The following is a 16,069-nucleotide window of genomic DNA, read 5'->3' as shown; positions in this document are numbered from 1 at the left end:
TTATTTTACAAACGAAATACATGTAGATAATGATACACCTGTACTGAGTAATCAATCGAGTAGTAGAAATGATGGAATTGACGTGATCATGAAAAGCCGGGTTTTATGGACAGTGAAATAAGAAAAATATCATTGATGTTGAACTGACAGATCCCGGTGTCAGATGAAACAATGAAGATACACTTCAAAGGATATACATAACATAGGACTAGATCGTATTCTTTTAAACAGTTACTTATTTCAGAGACATATGAGTTTGCAGTAAAGTCAACTTACAACCTTTGAGACAATTAACAAACAACAATTACAACAACAAACTTTCTTTCGAGTAACGAACGTGGGTGAGAATCAGTCAGAATGAAAGTATATTATATAGGGCATACAGTTCTAAATTGTGTCAGTCTCGATCAAAGTTTTCAATTTCAATTCAATTCAATTCATTTTATTTTCATACTTCTCATTTATGAACATTACAACAGAAACCAGACAAGTTCTTTTACCTTGTGAACAATGTGCAGAAAACAAACAATATACATGGTGATAACACAGTAATTACATGTAATGATAACTGGTCAAAATCGAAATCGAAATGGGGTTGATCAAAGAGAAGTATGACGGGACCTACATGAAAGCAAGCTTGTTTGGCTGTAAGCCCCGAGTAATCAGTGTTTGTGAAAAAGAAACGGAGAACGGATAGAAGATAAGACCAGAATGATGATGTAAGGTTGCCAAATTTTATGTAATAAAAAAGAAGAAGAAAAAGAAGAAGAAAAACAAACAAACTATACATTAATATGAACTTACTGTGACCGAGCCATCAATACAGCCTACTTTGGTATATATACTATAAACTATTGTTGCATTAAAACTTTCACCAGGATATGATCAGTAAGACACAAGTAATGATGATGATGATGATGATGATATAATAATAACAATAATAATAATAATGATGAAAATATCAATGATAATAATGATAATAATAATAATGATATTAATGATAACAACAATCATCATCATCATCATCATCATCATCATCATCATCATCATCATCATATTTCAAACACACAGGCCACACGTCCGATCCAGACAGTGTTGTTTATGTGAAAAATCCCCCCAAGTTCATATTTCATTGAAATTTATTGTAATTGGGGCATCATAGCAAAGTCACATAAACAACACTGTGTGACCGTGTGTTTGTTCCATGTAAGGGTAATGATAGTAATAAAAAAATAAATAATGATAATTTGATAAGATAACAATAATAACATAAAGCAAGATCGTCTTTATCCCTGGTATTATCGTCTCTTCAGTGTTGCCAAGCCATTGCTCTACATCTATAGAGGGCCCTGCCATCGAGGCCCAGTGTTGCCAGGTACATGTATATACAAAGGTACCCATCTATACACCTCGGTCGAGAGGGACGTGGTGGGTAAAAACATCTTGTCCGAAGACGTTCACAAGATTGGGCGATAATCGAACTAGGGTCCTCCAATACAACGAGAGTTGAGAGTCTTAGCCACGATGTCACAGCTTCCCTATACAAAAAATAAACGATAAAATAACAAATGATCAGAAACTTAAAAGATTCGCGACGAAGTTCTAGAGAATGTTTAAAGGTTCGTCACGTAGCTATAAGTAATGTTGATAGAAGCTTCGATATTAGGCAAGGGTATAGGGCTAAAATATATTGATCTTGGCATATAGGCCCTACTCGATTTCGAAGTATACGCCTACTTTACAGACAGATAATTTACGAACTATATAAGCCTGCTGTTTTGTTCATTGCAGGTTCATGTTGTTTATTAAGCTTAGTTATTGTACAACCCCCTCCTTCCCTCTCTCTCACGAGGAATAATGACTGTTATATAGCTTGAAACCGATGTGGAGAGTTTCAACATGGTTGCCACAACTCATGGGTGCATGTCACGAGACCGACACCCACGTGTCATACAGCCCACAAGTCATACAGCTCACAAGTCATACAGCCCACGATTCATACAGCTCACAAGTCATACAGCCCATGAGTTCGACACTAAGCCAAAAAGGCCCACGAGACCGACACATTACTCGTCGTGTTGTATCTGTCGAACTCGTGGGCTGTTTTTACCTATCATACTAGTGTCGAACTCATGGGCTTTATTTGCCTAGTGTCGAACTCATGGGCTGTATGACTCGTGAGCTGTATGACTCATGGACCTGTTTTCAATGTCGAACTCGTGGGCTGTATGACTCGTGGGTGTTGGTCTAGTGGGATGACCCCCAACTCATGGCTCTATACTACAACATGACTGATTTGTGTTCATAAGTGAAATTGATAACCACTCAAGAATCAATTAGTGTACTGTTGATCAAAACCAGAAACTGGTTCAGGTTTCCATCTAGTCGATGACCTATATTATGTCAATCACGAAGTGCACTTTTTGTGAAGTGAAAGTATAACAGTGCCAAGGTTGGCTCTTTGGTCAGAGCGGCCTTTGGTGACCTATTGATCAACAAGCACAATCAGACCTATTCTATCGTCCGTGTATAATGTAGGCATACATTGATGGGTAACATCTTTGAGATATCAAGCAATGATTTAAACAAGTTAAACAACAAAGAAACCAAAACAAAAGGAAGCAATTACAGAAATAGAGCCATAGGCCTATAGTCCATACTGTTCACCTTGCTGTTATACAAACAGCCAACTCAAGCAGGCTTATACAATGATTGGGAGGCGAGAGGGAGGTGTCAAAGACGACATTTGAGTGGTCTGTAAGTTCACACAATTAGGACCAGGTTCCCATACAATATAATTGCAATGATCTTTCATGATTGTACCTCGTCTGTATGACACTATACTCTTTACTGCCATGCTGACCAAAGGAAAAAACAAACAAAACAACAACAACCAAACAGAATATCCATTTTAGGGTTAATGGGGCATACGACTCTTCCCTTTAGTTTTCCCGCATATTTATTCGTTTATCCGCATATATATTATGACTCTGAAAACCTTACTTTCTACAGAAAACAAAATACGCACCAAAGCTTATCGGTAGGCCTAAATGCATCAAGTAATATCTATAGTTATATAATAATAACAATTATATACACTCGATGATATCATCTCAATCATCAGGGGTGTATCCAAGATTTTTTCTGGGGGGTCGTAATCAAAATTTTTGGACCTTTACCTTTGCGAGGGAGCGGAGCGAGGGGAGGGTGTGGTAGGGAGTTTTTGAATTTTATATCTTAAAATGGGGCCGTTTGGTGCATATACAAAAGTGACTTTTTCGGCATGGCAGTGCGGCTTAGAAATAAGGTATGGCATATTAAAACTAAGTTACGAAATTTACGAGGTTTTTGCCAATTTGCTGGAACACCACGTGGTCACTTTTTTCCCTGTTGTTTATAGAGAAAAAAGCCCTCGAAAAACAAAAATGTCTTTTACAAAAAGTGGAACTTTTGGAAATTTGGGGGGGGGGGGGGGGTCGTACGACCCTCCCGACCCCCCCCCCCCTTGCATACACTCATGATCGTCATCATACGAAATATTCTGGATTAGAATATATCATTTTGGAAAAGAGTCGATTTGAAGGTGATGTCTCAATATACTGATAAAGCATGATCTCAAAACTTTCATTAGCTTCTTCAACGTCACGGTTCTTCGTTCATTCGAACCAGCAGAAGTGCGCTAAGGTCCCTGTCAATGGTTAATAGGATTATGATAATTATGAAGCCCTCTGGTAGAGCAGTGGCAAAAATTAGCAAGCATTTCATGGCATAATAAAGGACAATAGATTGTTCCAAAACGAATTAATTTTCCCCATACGAGCTAGCCATGATGAAGTGTAGCGACTACATGCTATGCTTCATGTAATGCGCTACCGGGTTCCGGCACGTTCGATACATCCGATACAAGTGCCATAAAAGTATGCAAGCAAAGGCGTTGATATATATATATATATATATATATATATATATATATATATATATATATATATATATATATATATATATATAAGTGATTTTTGAAGTTTGTATGGCTATCATTTATCTACTTACGTTTTCATTCACTTAGATTGTTTACTCTTTATTTACTCGTTCATTCATTCAGTCACTATAAGCACCCATAAATACATCTTTTCGCTTTGTTAACCTTTTCCTAATCCATTTTCCGTACCTATATCACAGAATATTGAAATTAAATACCTGGTACATTATTTCTTACAAGCGAAATCCTTACACTGTCCTATGCGTATACATGACTCTTACTCGTTTTGATTCACATCTACTTTGACTGTTTGAGGAGGCGTTGTTGCCAGCTGACAGGTCAATGCTATGCTCAAAGCCAACAAAATTCTCTCTCTTTCTTTCTCTCTCTCTCTCTCTCTCTCTCTCTCTCTCTTGGACATTTTGATGTCACTTCCGCCGGCATGCAGGAATAACCTTGCACACATTTTTTTTTTTTTTACGTGTATGTGACATTGTCAACTTTTATTATCGTGCTTATTACCCTTTATTCGAAGAGCAATTCGAAGAAGGACAGAAATGTATTTATTATTTCAATTGTTTTCCAAATTGTGGGTTGTTTTGCAGCTGTCTGTAAAAATTGTTCTTTCCGGCCTACATTTTCCTGATCAAGTGTAATTTCCGTCATTGTTTTTGTCATTCCAGAGCTAGTATAGACAATTAGGCTCTATTGAAGGCCAGCAAACTTGACATTGATTGTTTAACCTCCTGTACAACACAAAATATCAATGCATGCGCATTTCAACGCCACTGTGGACAATATCGTTTTGGGATTGTTGTTGTTGCTGTTGTTGTTTTAATACATGTACCACATGCAGCGCCTGCTTTGATGCAGATGTTATGTCAGGACACAGGTCAGTTTGAATTACAGGCAGACAGTCATCATCTTTGCAGCTCATCGCTAGGAATAGAATCATTATATCACGGACTCTGTGCCGGTAATTGGACAATAAGTGCAGTTGGATTATTTCCATCACCAGCTCTGCTAATTTTCTCTGGTTTTCACGAATTTTCCTTCGTTACCTGTCGGACTTTCTCATATCAAGTTTCGTTTCCAAGGCAAATTGCCTGTCAGACAGACCATGTCAGAAAAGGAGACAAGAAGGTGATATATTATTATTATATCATTATTATTTATTTATTTATTTATTTATTTATTTGGCCATAGATTACAATTGCAATATTTGTGATATACAGTACAATGTCATGTAACATACATACAAGGGTATACATGTATAAAAATAGTGTAACGGAGTGACTCTTGGAGTGAAACATATACATTAGAATGTTTTCGCATAATATACGATATGATATTATCATAATTCCTTTCCCTGAAAAAAATAATTGTCAACTAGAAATTATCTTGCCCTGTTACCTGATTATATGTAAGGTTACACTTCGTTATTTAGAAGATTCGTTATTTCGAAGGTTCGTTAATCCGAAAGTGGAATAAAGTTTGTCTTTCTGGAGGTTCGTTAATCTGAAAAAGAAATTAGGTTCGTTATTAGTATACGCACCTTTTTTCAGTTTAGGATAAACGAATCAATATCTAATTTTCGGAATTTTGAATCTTTGGAATAGAAAAAAACACACACCTTATTTCATTTTCCGATTAACGAACCGTCGGAATGACGAATATCACCACACCTAATTTAATGGGGGTACCTCGTATGAGCCATGGTGAATGAAACGATATATACTATAGTATTTGAAAAGCATTTCTTTGAAGGGGAATCTATACCTCAAATTTCACGTGCATTCATTGAACGCAGAGACAGTTTATAGTTCACTTTTTAGTGAAGTTTGAGGAAACTCTCATGACTCTATCGACCTGTCCTATAAAGTTATAAATTTGTTAAGTTTTTATTTAGATTTATGTGCCGTCATCGACGTATCTTGGTATCGCAGTGTGACAATGATATAAACAATATAAAAAGGGGATTCAGCATGTTTCGAATTTTCTAGGAGCACTTGACTACCTTCATTGACCTTTTTACAGATTCAGGGGAAAATATTACCCTTTGTATAATGTTCACAGTCTCAAAAGCAAACTGAAGGAAAGCGTTCTTTGAAGAAAAGGAAATTTGTGGAATTCCCCTTAGGTATATTCTTTGTTATCGTCGCCCTATCACACTGTGACATAATGAATACTGTAATAGTTTTCCTATATTCAGCGATGACCGCACATGATATTACCAAAACTTCATGAATTCAAAACATTTGGACCGATGATCCTCAAACCTCACTGATGCATACAAACTGCAAATGATTCTACATTCATAGAATCCACATGTTTGTTGAAATTCCCCTTTGACTAAAACATTTTTCTTTCTTGACCGTTATAGTAACCATGGTAACCGTGGAGTTGACGATCACCTTGTGGAGGACAACATCTCCGAGTCCAGTGATGAGAAAGTGTCCATTCCACGGCACCTTGGGTTGATGGGATGCATTTGGCATACGGTAATTCAACTAATTAATTTTGCTCATTTTTTCACTTAAGTATTAAATAAATGTCACTCTCCACCTTTCTTCAAGAGGTTATGCAGAAATACTTTTAAGCACCCATAGGTAATTGTATTCGTTTATGTAATATATTAAACACTTGCCTCCCAGCTCTCCTACTCCATTTACCTCACTTATAGACTCAATCAAATTCATAAGACAGCTAATGCTGTATTAAAAACCAGCAGAAATCGACTGAAAAAGGCGAAACTTTCGATAAGAGTCAGATTGCACCCTAAATATCTGCTTCAGTTATTCGCTCAAAGCTTTGGTCAACCCACCCTTGCTAGAATAAAAGAAAAGAAATGAAAAAGAAGAGCTGCCAAATAGCAGCCTCTATATTTCGTCATTTTCACAGAGAAGAATAAATGGGTTGATACTATATTATGTGATATGAAAAGTCTATCATTTTATTTACGTATTGGCAGTCAAAAATTACCATTGTTTAATTGGGTGCACTTCACGAGCTTAACATCCACGAGTAATACAGCCCACGAGTCATACTGCCCACGAGTCATACTGCCTACGAGTCATACAGCAATGACAGTAAGTGACAGTAAATGAACGAGGCCCACTAGCTCGACATCAACTATAGTAGACCCACGAGCAAGATAACTAGCCAAGTAAGGTCCGTGAAGTCGACACTATAGGCAAACAAGGCCCATGAGCTCGACGCTAGGTAAGGAGACTGACGAGCTCGACATTACATCACACGCCTTGTCGAGCTCGTGGGCCTTTCTTTTTTTTATGGTATTAAGCTCATGGACCTTTGCTTTGAGTCTAGCTCGGGAGCCTGTTTTACTTAGTGTCGACCTTGTGGGCATGTTTTTCTTTGTGTCTATCTCGTGGGCTGTATGACTCGAACGTGGACTTTTTTTTCCCCAATGTCTAGCTCGTGGGCCGTATGACTCGTGGGTGTCGAGCTAGTGGTATGACCCAGTTTAATTTTGTCTATCGAGACTATCAACGCATTATACGAACATTATAATGGTTCTTTTGCACATGATTATTAAACTCGCCAGACATTGTGGCTATAATCCATGAGGGTTAATCCTTTTGCTTTTAACCTGAGGTTGGAACCGTGATCGGTACCGGCATCTTCATCTCCCCCTCGGGCATCCTTAGGGGTTCAAGTGGGTCAGTGGGTGTGGCTCTCATCTTCTGGGTGTTGTGTGGTCTCATTAACACACTCGGGACTCTCATCTACACCGAGCTGTCTCTGATGTTCAAAAAATCTGGAGGTAAGTCAATCTTATCATGACACTCCTTGGTGATACACATGGAGGTATACTACGCGATACCTCCTCGGAGGCACAGCGTATTCTTGGTTTGATGCCTTCTGTGCCTTCGACCTTCTCGGTCTGAGCTCTTTCACGCCATGTCCATCTTATCCCGTGCTTGTTTGTTTGTTTGTTTGTTTGTTCATTTTCCATCTGAGAAGATGGCTGGATAGCCCATATTCAGCTGTGTTAGCCCATATTCAGCTGTGTTAGCTAGCGGTCTTCCATGGGGTCTAGTTGGATGTGAGGTGGGACCACTTCACCGGGTTAATCACCCTGCTCTTTGAATGAATGAATGAAGCAGGATCTTTTACGTGCATGAGTTGTTACTCTCTCATACACGGGACCTCCATTTAATGAAATAAGGTGCGCTTATCCGAAAATGTAAACACGTTGCGTACTAACGAACCTTCAGAATTACGAACCTTATTTCATTCTTGGATTAATGAACCTTCGGAATAACGAATCTTATTTCATTTTTGGAATAATGAATTTACGGAATGATAGATCGTGTTTCATTTTCGGATTAACGAATCTTTGGAAAACCGAACCTTATATTTCACTTTCTGATTAACAACCGTTCGAAAGAACGAACATTTGGAATAACATACATGTGTATACAAAACTGTAACATAGGCCTATTCAACCTGTTGAATACGGTTTGGGGATGATGCAGCCACGTCACTTTCTCCCATGATATACCAACTCATTCATTGTCATTCTGGATACCATTCGGGATATTGATCCATGAAATGTTTTTCTTTTAAAGCCATGATGGCATATTATTGTTACATAGTGTGAAACCACATTGAGGCCATGATACTTGTCTAAATATTTTGTGGGTTTTACGGATGATTTCACGATTTCACAATTTTTCTCATCCATTATCTTAATCTGGCATGATGATATTATGTAGAGCAACAGCTGATAAATTCTGGGGTATATTTCTGTAAAAGAAAAGAAAATTTGTAAGATAAATAAGTGTCGTAAGTCTGTTGTGATAAATAACATGACTTGGTGAGGCTGTCTCATAATAATCATCACATCTTCAGCCTATAACACTGCAGTATTAGTTATGTTTTGAGCAAAACTCATCTTTCTCCAGAATTAAATGTCGAACTCTTGAAAAGGCATTATCGTTAGGCCACTGTAAAGTCATTCGTTATAGAGCTCAGTGAAAACAAACAAACCAACAAACACTCTTGAAGAATTATGGTACTCCAAAGTATAGTATACAGGTGTTGACATAATACATAACGCTTTGTAAACCGCTTAGGTCATCGAGAAAAGTTCAAATTACTCTAATATATCTATGTTATCCTATCTGCACCTGTCGCTAAAGGTGAACTGGCCTTCTTGCTGGAGGGCTGGGGTCCCGGCCTGGCCTTCCTGAAGCTCTGGATGATGGCCATTGTCACGACGGCTTCTTACTGCGTCCAGTCAATCACCATCGCGCAGTATCTTCTCACTCCGTTCTTTCAGTGCTCCGAACCGCCCATCGTCGCTGTCCAGTTATTTGCCGCAGCATGCATTAGTAAATATGATAATGATAAAAGTTATGATGATATACATGTGTATATATACATAATTATAAAACAATGTGATTAACCTTTTCAAAATACATACAGATTTGGCCTTAGTAGTCTAGAACTACCATTTACACACGTCACTCACATGAGTAATACATTTCATTTGTGTGTTTTTTGTTTTTGTTTTTGCGTATGTAAATATTACTCTCTCGTGGGCATAAATATCATAATATGGATATCATTTTCATATTATGTATAGATATAAACATTACAATCAGATATGTATATGTAAAATACTCAAATTTTTTATATGAATTTCGGAGGTCCTGCAATTACACACAAACACTCCCAAACATGAACATAAATGCATTGTGTGTAGTGAGGAATATTCATGTATCAGTGCTGTTTATAGGTAAGGCTTAGAACAATTTCTCATTTGAATTGTTTCCTTCAAAATGATGGAGTTTCCAATGCATCATCATCAATACCATCTCGTTTCCAGTCTTTGATGTCGGCGTAATTAATTCATGTTGGTTAACATGTATAAAACATTTCTTTCTTTTCCTTAAAAAGGCATTGTTTGTAACTTTTTTAGTTTATGTTTGATTTTTTTGAGGTCATGTTGCGTATGGACCCTACTTGGCATTAATTCACTCTGCCAGTATGAAATGCTAAACTATCTATATTGAATACATAATTTGTTTTTACTTTACATCTTCAAGAGAAGTATATTGAGAAGATATTGCAATAATCACTTTAGGATAGGCTATTATTTCAATTATTTTTTTCTGATTTTTCACATGTTGTGTTCATCTAATAATAACGTAGTTTTCATCGTGGCTATCAACTGCATCAACGTCAGACTGTCGTCCCATTTTGCCGCCTTCTTCACTGTCACCAAAACTTTCGGACTTATGGTTGTCATAGCAACTGGAGTGTACAATCTAGGTCTAGGTAAGTTTTTGTGTCTCATTCCATCTCATTATCAGATGTGATTTTTGGTGCACCATAAAGCATATTTTGATGTTTTGCTGACTTCGACAAAAATGTGAAAATGGTCTCCTTATAAGAAGGCATGAGTATTTCCGCACTCAAACTCCGCCAGATCTTGGAATGAGAAAGAGACTTAATTGTTTCACATTGTGTTATTTCATAACTCTTTAACCTCCAATCCGACCATAATCCTCGAAACAAAGACGCATTTTGTTTTCAGAGAAACAGAGTCCTTGTTGTTCTATCTATAACTCTCTTTACGGAAACGATTAATCCAACTTGACAAAGTATGAAAATTTAGTGGAAAATGACAATATTATTGTTATGAAACAAAATAGTTGAGAGCAGTCTCGCTTCGCGTCCCAAGCACTCGAGAATGCAAACTAGAATGCCAAAGCTAAAATTGCTTTTCAGGACCAAGTTTGGGGTTGACGCATGCCTTTACTTAATACATAAAATTGCCCACAATTGATGATGAGTTATTGCAAAATTCGGTATGCCAGCAATGGCTTCTGTCTGTGTTTACTTCCGCAGGTAGAGTATCTAACCTACAAAATGCCTTTCCTTCCGGCCACTTTGACGTTAAATTGTTGCCGATTGCTTTCTACTCGGGAATGTTCGCATACTCTGGATGGTAAGATTTTATTTCAAAAAGTTTTGTTCACCACAATCCACGAGGCCCATAGATTGTGTCAATAAGAGAAATATTGATGTTCGAGCATTTCACTCAACTGGTTTTCCTCTTCTCTTCTGTAGGAATATATCATTCAGAATGATATGGAAATACATTTTGTATTAATGTTGATAATACAACAGAGATATGAGTCTTCTACATGCCGTTATGGTAAAGTAATCTATAGAATACTGACGTCCTGCGCTATTGTACTTACATTCTTTTGTTTTCACTGTTCATCTACAACAGGGACACAGTGGTATCGTTAACCGAGGAAGTCAAGCGTCCAGAAAGGTAAAATATTACATGTCCCACAAAATTAAAAGAAAGTCGTACTGTTGGTAATGATACTTTTATCAATAATTCTGTCCTTGCAATGTTTTTCCTTTTCCTTTTGTCAATGCGTGTGATCATTTCCCTATCATAATACTTGATAACATCGATGTTAATCCTACACAACATTATTTTGTATTTCCATAGCGATCTATCTCAGGATATTCCCTGAGTCAGATCAATGTAGCCAGAAACTTGGCAGTTGTTGGCAAACCTTGGCATAATTCGCAATCCAGAATTTTTCTAAATGCCGCCAAAATAACAACGAACTTCCTATAATGTCACGTATTTTGCTCCAGAAATATTCCGCTAAGTTTGATTATCTCAATGACTGGAATCACCCTTGTCTACATCCTGGCCAACATCTCTTACCTGACCCTGCTCTCACCAACCGACATCATCACCTCGGAGGCAGTGGCTGCGGTTAGTATAAGATGACGTCCATGATGATTGTGACGTGTTGCTTACTTTAAAATGATAATGACGAATATTCAAATTCAGATTCAGAGTAATTCATCGTTCCATAGATTGAATTCAACTTCCAGTGCTGTCTAAGCTACGACACAATGCAACACAATGCAGCATACCTATTATCAAAAAAAAATGGACAACAATAACGCAGTGGTGATAGCACAGTAAATCGATGACAATAACATAACTATGACAATAAAGCATTTAAAATACCATTTTACATACCCAAAAGAAAACATCACATAAAAACATCAAGATACATTTTAGTATCTTAAGATCCACCCTTCTGTATAAGAAACAAAATGTTTATGTTGAGGAGATGATGTTGACGATGCTTTGACAACATTGTTAATGATGATGATGATGATAATGTCACGTCAGCATCTGGGAATCTATATATCAGCATCTGAGAATCTACACCCTACAAGCTATGTTTATATGTAGATTCCTCATATTTCACATGTATATTGTTATGTCTTAATGCTGTACTTGACAATTCATCAATGCTTTTATATTGTTATGTTTATGGTATATTTATTTGTTGAAATGTAAAATATGGAACAAAAAATAAACAATAATAGTGATGGGAATGCACCACTGGTGATAAACGAAATCATGATCATCATTTGGTTCTTGGTCACTATGATGATGAAAGCGATGATTTTGATGCCTTTCCCTTGCATTGGATTATTTTCTACTCAGAGGCAAAGGCACTATAGTAATTCATCGGTAACAGTTTATCATCGTGATAACATTGACGATATTTCTAATGCTGAAAATGTTTGTGGTTGTGTTGTGTTGATGTGGAGATGGAGATGGGGCGATAAGAGAACAAAGTCTGTTTTCCTGATAATTTGTATTAATGGTGGCTCGTCGTTAGAGACATTGTCGAAAGCGAATCATTGATATCTGACTACACCTGTTGCTCTTATAATCTTACGAACAGGACTACAGTGTGCTGGCACTGGGACGGTGGTCGTGGCTGATCTGGTTCTTTGTCGCCATGTCCGCCATGGGTAACCTTAACAGCGGAACCTTCAAACGCGGAAGGTAATAGGCGTAGCATCATCATTATCACCGTTTGATATGGAAGAGAAACACTGTCGGCAGCCATCCAAACAAACCATTCGCTTAATTCCCAAACAAACATTACAATAAACCTTAAAAAGAAAATAAATTTTGTCTTGTAACTGTGCCTTGTCTTATATATTATCTGGAATATAATATAACACGAATTAATATCCTTGCCCTACACCATTCATGGTATTGCCATGTTTGTATTTTGTCAGTTGGTGTGTTGTTTCCCCATGTTTTGTTTTGTTTGTTTCCTGGTGTAATATAAGGATTTTGATGAATTGAATGTATTGGACGTGACTAGAAACACATTAATTTCCTTGTTATACATTTTACTATCGACCTTTCATCCTTTTGATCGTGACACCAGGCAGGTATTTGCGGCGGCTCGTGACGGTCTCTTCCCCGAGATCATGGCGATGCTGAGCATCACGCGCCGTACACCGATTCCCGCCGTCCTCTCTCTGCTCATTTCCCTCGTCTACCTGGTCGAAGTCGATGTCATCAAGCTCATTCAGTATATGGCCTTCATCGAGAACATATTTGACACGATGACTGTGGCAGTCCTGCCTTACTACCGGTGGAAGCACCCCGAGGCCGAACGACCCTTTAAGGTACCCACAATCAAAAGACCGTCATCCCATTAGAGCTAGACGCCCAGGAGTTATACCCACGAGTTAGGCATTGAAAAAAAGTTTAAAGGGTACGTACAGTTCTGGTCGAGGTGAGGATTTAGCTTTTAACGTTTTGCGAGATATTCAGAAATCACTCTATGAGATGTCAAAGAGCATGCAGTTCTAAGGGGTATCAAAAGTTTATTCGACGAAAATCGGTTTGGAAATGGCTGAGATATCCAAAAACAAGGTGAAACAAAGAGATCCTAATAAAGTTGTGGTATGAATATGTCGTCTTTTATTATTAGCTTTTTTTTTTTTTGGATATCTCAGCCATTTGAAAACCAATTTTCATCAAATAAACATTGAATCCTTCTTAAGATTACATGCTATTTCATATTTCATTAGAGGCTTTTCATTATCTCACTTAGGAATGTTCAAATCATGAATCCCCACCTCAACCAGTACTGTACAGTCCCTTTAATGAATTATACACCCAAGAGTCATAAAGAGCTCACGAAGTAGACACCAAGGAAAGCAAGCTCATGAGCTAGAAACTATTAAAGGGAAATATTCCAGTGTCTGTCTCGTGGACGTACAGCTCGTGAGCCTTGATCACTTAGTGTCTAACCCGTGGGTTGTCGTGAGTAGTATAACCTGTGGGCTTTAAAGGGAACGCAAACCCAAAGAGCAATGTGGATTGTGTGACAGCAGCAACATTAGTAGAACACATCAGCGAAAGTTTGAAGTAAATCGGAAGGTCGATGCAAAAGTTATGAATTTTTGAAGTTTTGGTGTTGGAACCGCTGGATGAGGAGACTACTAGAGGTTATGAGGTATTAGTGGACAACAATATAAAGAAAATATAAAGAAAATTCAACAAAAATTCATTTTTCATGAAAATATACCAATTCCATCAACTCCATACTGACATATGTTAAGGGTAGCAATTATTCCCCCTGCTTTCTGAAAGCGGTTAGTCAAGTGCTCTTTCATAATGCTAGAAAAGTGATTTTTTTGTTGAATTTTCTTTTCTATGGACGGATGTGGATGTCACACTGTAAATAGAATAGTTGTCTTTCATGTGTCCAGATCTCTTCATGTTTAGTTGTGTTTTTTTGTGTGTTGCTTTTGTTATGGTAGAAATTTCAACAATTTATTTTATTGGCTACAGGAGATACAATACTTTAAAAAAAGGATTAAGGATAGTCGTAACGAGGTGTGGATGAGGTTGACAAATTAAACAAGCACACTGAAATACAGAGCATACCTAACTTTGCTGTTCTTGCAGTGTCCAGTCATAGCTGTCGTGATCTACATGGCCTGTCAGATTTTCATCATGGGCATGGCATTTTATCTGGATCCGGTAAAGAAGTCTATCGGACTGGTGGTATCACTCAGTGGGATTCCCGTATATTTCGCCTTCTTCAGTCGACGCTATAGGATCAAGTGCCTCAGACCGTATTCGGGTATGATCAGTGTATGACACAATTTCCTATAAACTGTCGTTGCGCATGCATGAAATTGATTTAAAATGATGATAATGATAATAAAGTGAATTGAACGATATGGATCAATATAAGTTTGAAACATGACACCTTCAATTCACATACAGCCACAAAAGGGGACACACAGGGTAAGATAGAACCCCCGACAGTCAAATTCAATGCACAGCAGTCATTTCACTGCAGTTTAAGTTACACTTGTAACAATTCATGTACGCAATTAATGCAATGCAATGCAATATATACATATTATCTTAATCATAATTCGTCTTCAGTTTGAAATAATATTAATTAATCTTTACTATTTTCATACTTCATTTTTATACGTAACTCTGTATGCATTTTGTATTTCTTTTTACTTCTCATAAACATGGAGGACCCCTTTGTCATTCAGTTTCCTATATCTGAAAGGGCTACCCCGAAAAAAAAAGAAGGAATAAATGAAAAAATAAACAAAGATAAACAAATTATGTTTGAAAAAGGGCCTACATTGCTTAACCCGTTAAACCATAATTCGCTAACTCGAGACACATAATGAAAATGTCCCTGCAAACACAATCATGTCCACATGTCTGTATAAGATGAAAGGATCCTTTTCAAAGAATTTTGTTCCGTAGACAAAGCATTACTAACAATTTTAGCGCCATGTTGGGAGAGAAACTCTATTTTTTGATAGATGAGATTTGGAATACAATTTTCTGATCAGTTATTGTATTCTGTTTTCTTTTCTTTCAGAAAGGGCGACCAGATTTTTACAGAGACTCTTCGTTTGCATCCACCAGGAAAAGAAGACATATTAATCCAAACGGAACATCAAATTTAATCGTCGCCTTTTGATTCAGAAACACTGTACAGACGATACTAAGAGAATATACTTTAGATTTGTGATGTTCGTTATTCCAAAGGTGCGTTAATTCGAAAATGAAATAAGGTTCGTTTTACCAGCGGTTTCTTAAACCGAAAATGATACAAGGCTCGTTAATCCAAAAACGAAGAGAAAATTCGTATAACGAACTTTCTGAATCACCACAATCATTTCGTCTTAGGACTAACGAACCTTTGGAATTTACTATTT

The 16,069-nt window shown here is 37.3% G+C and overlaps 1 protein-coding gene across 1 annotated transcript; it reads left to right on the top strand.

Moving 5' to 3' along the window:
- The first annotated feature begins 4,857 nt into the window (after positions 1-4,857).
- On the top strand, positions 4,858-15,794 carry LOC139712579 (Y+L amino acid transporter 2-like). The gene is made up of 12 exons (XM_071624388.1): positions 4,858-4,871; positions 6,363-6,480; positions 7,595-7,763; positions 9,145-9,336; positions 10,160-10,285; positions 10,859-10,958; positions 11,247-11,291; positions 11,630-11,753; positions 12,748-12,851; positions 13,246-13,489; positions 14,781-14,958; positions 15,730-15,794. Exons 1-12 carry the CDS (start codon positions 4,858-4,860, stop codon positions 15,792-15,794), a joined length of 1,479 nt encoding a protein of 492 aa, XP_071480489.1.
- Positions 15,795-16,069: the final 275 nt, after the last annotated feature.

This window comes from Diadema antillarum, unplaced genomic scaffold (assembly GCF_040938485.1).
Source record: "Diadema antillarum isolate AM-2024a unplaced genomic scaffold, OU_Dant_1.0 seq00001823_RagTag, whole genome shotgun sequence".
Lineage (NCBI taxonomy): Eukaryota > Metazoa > Echinodermata > Echinoidea > Diadematoida > Diadematidae > Diadema > Diadema antillarum.
The sequence above is the reverse complement of the archived record's forward strand: the minus strand, read 5'-3'. Positions and strand labels throughout refer to the sequence as shown.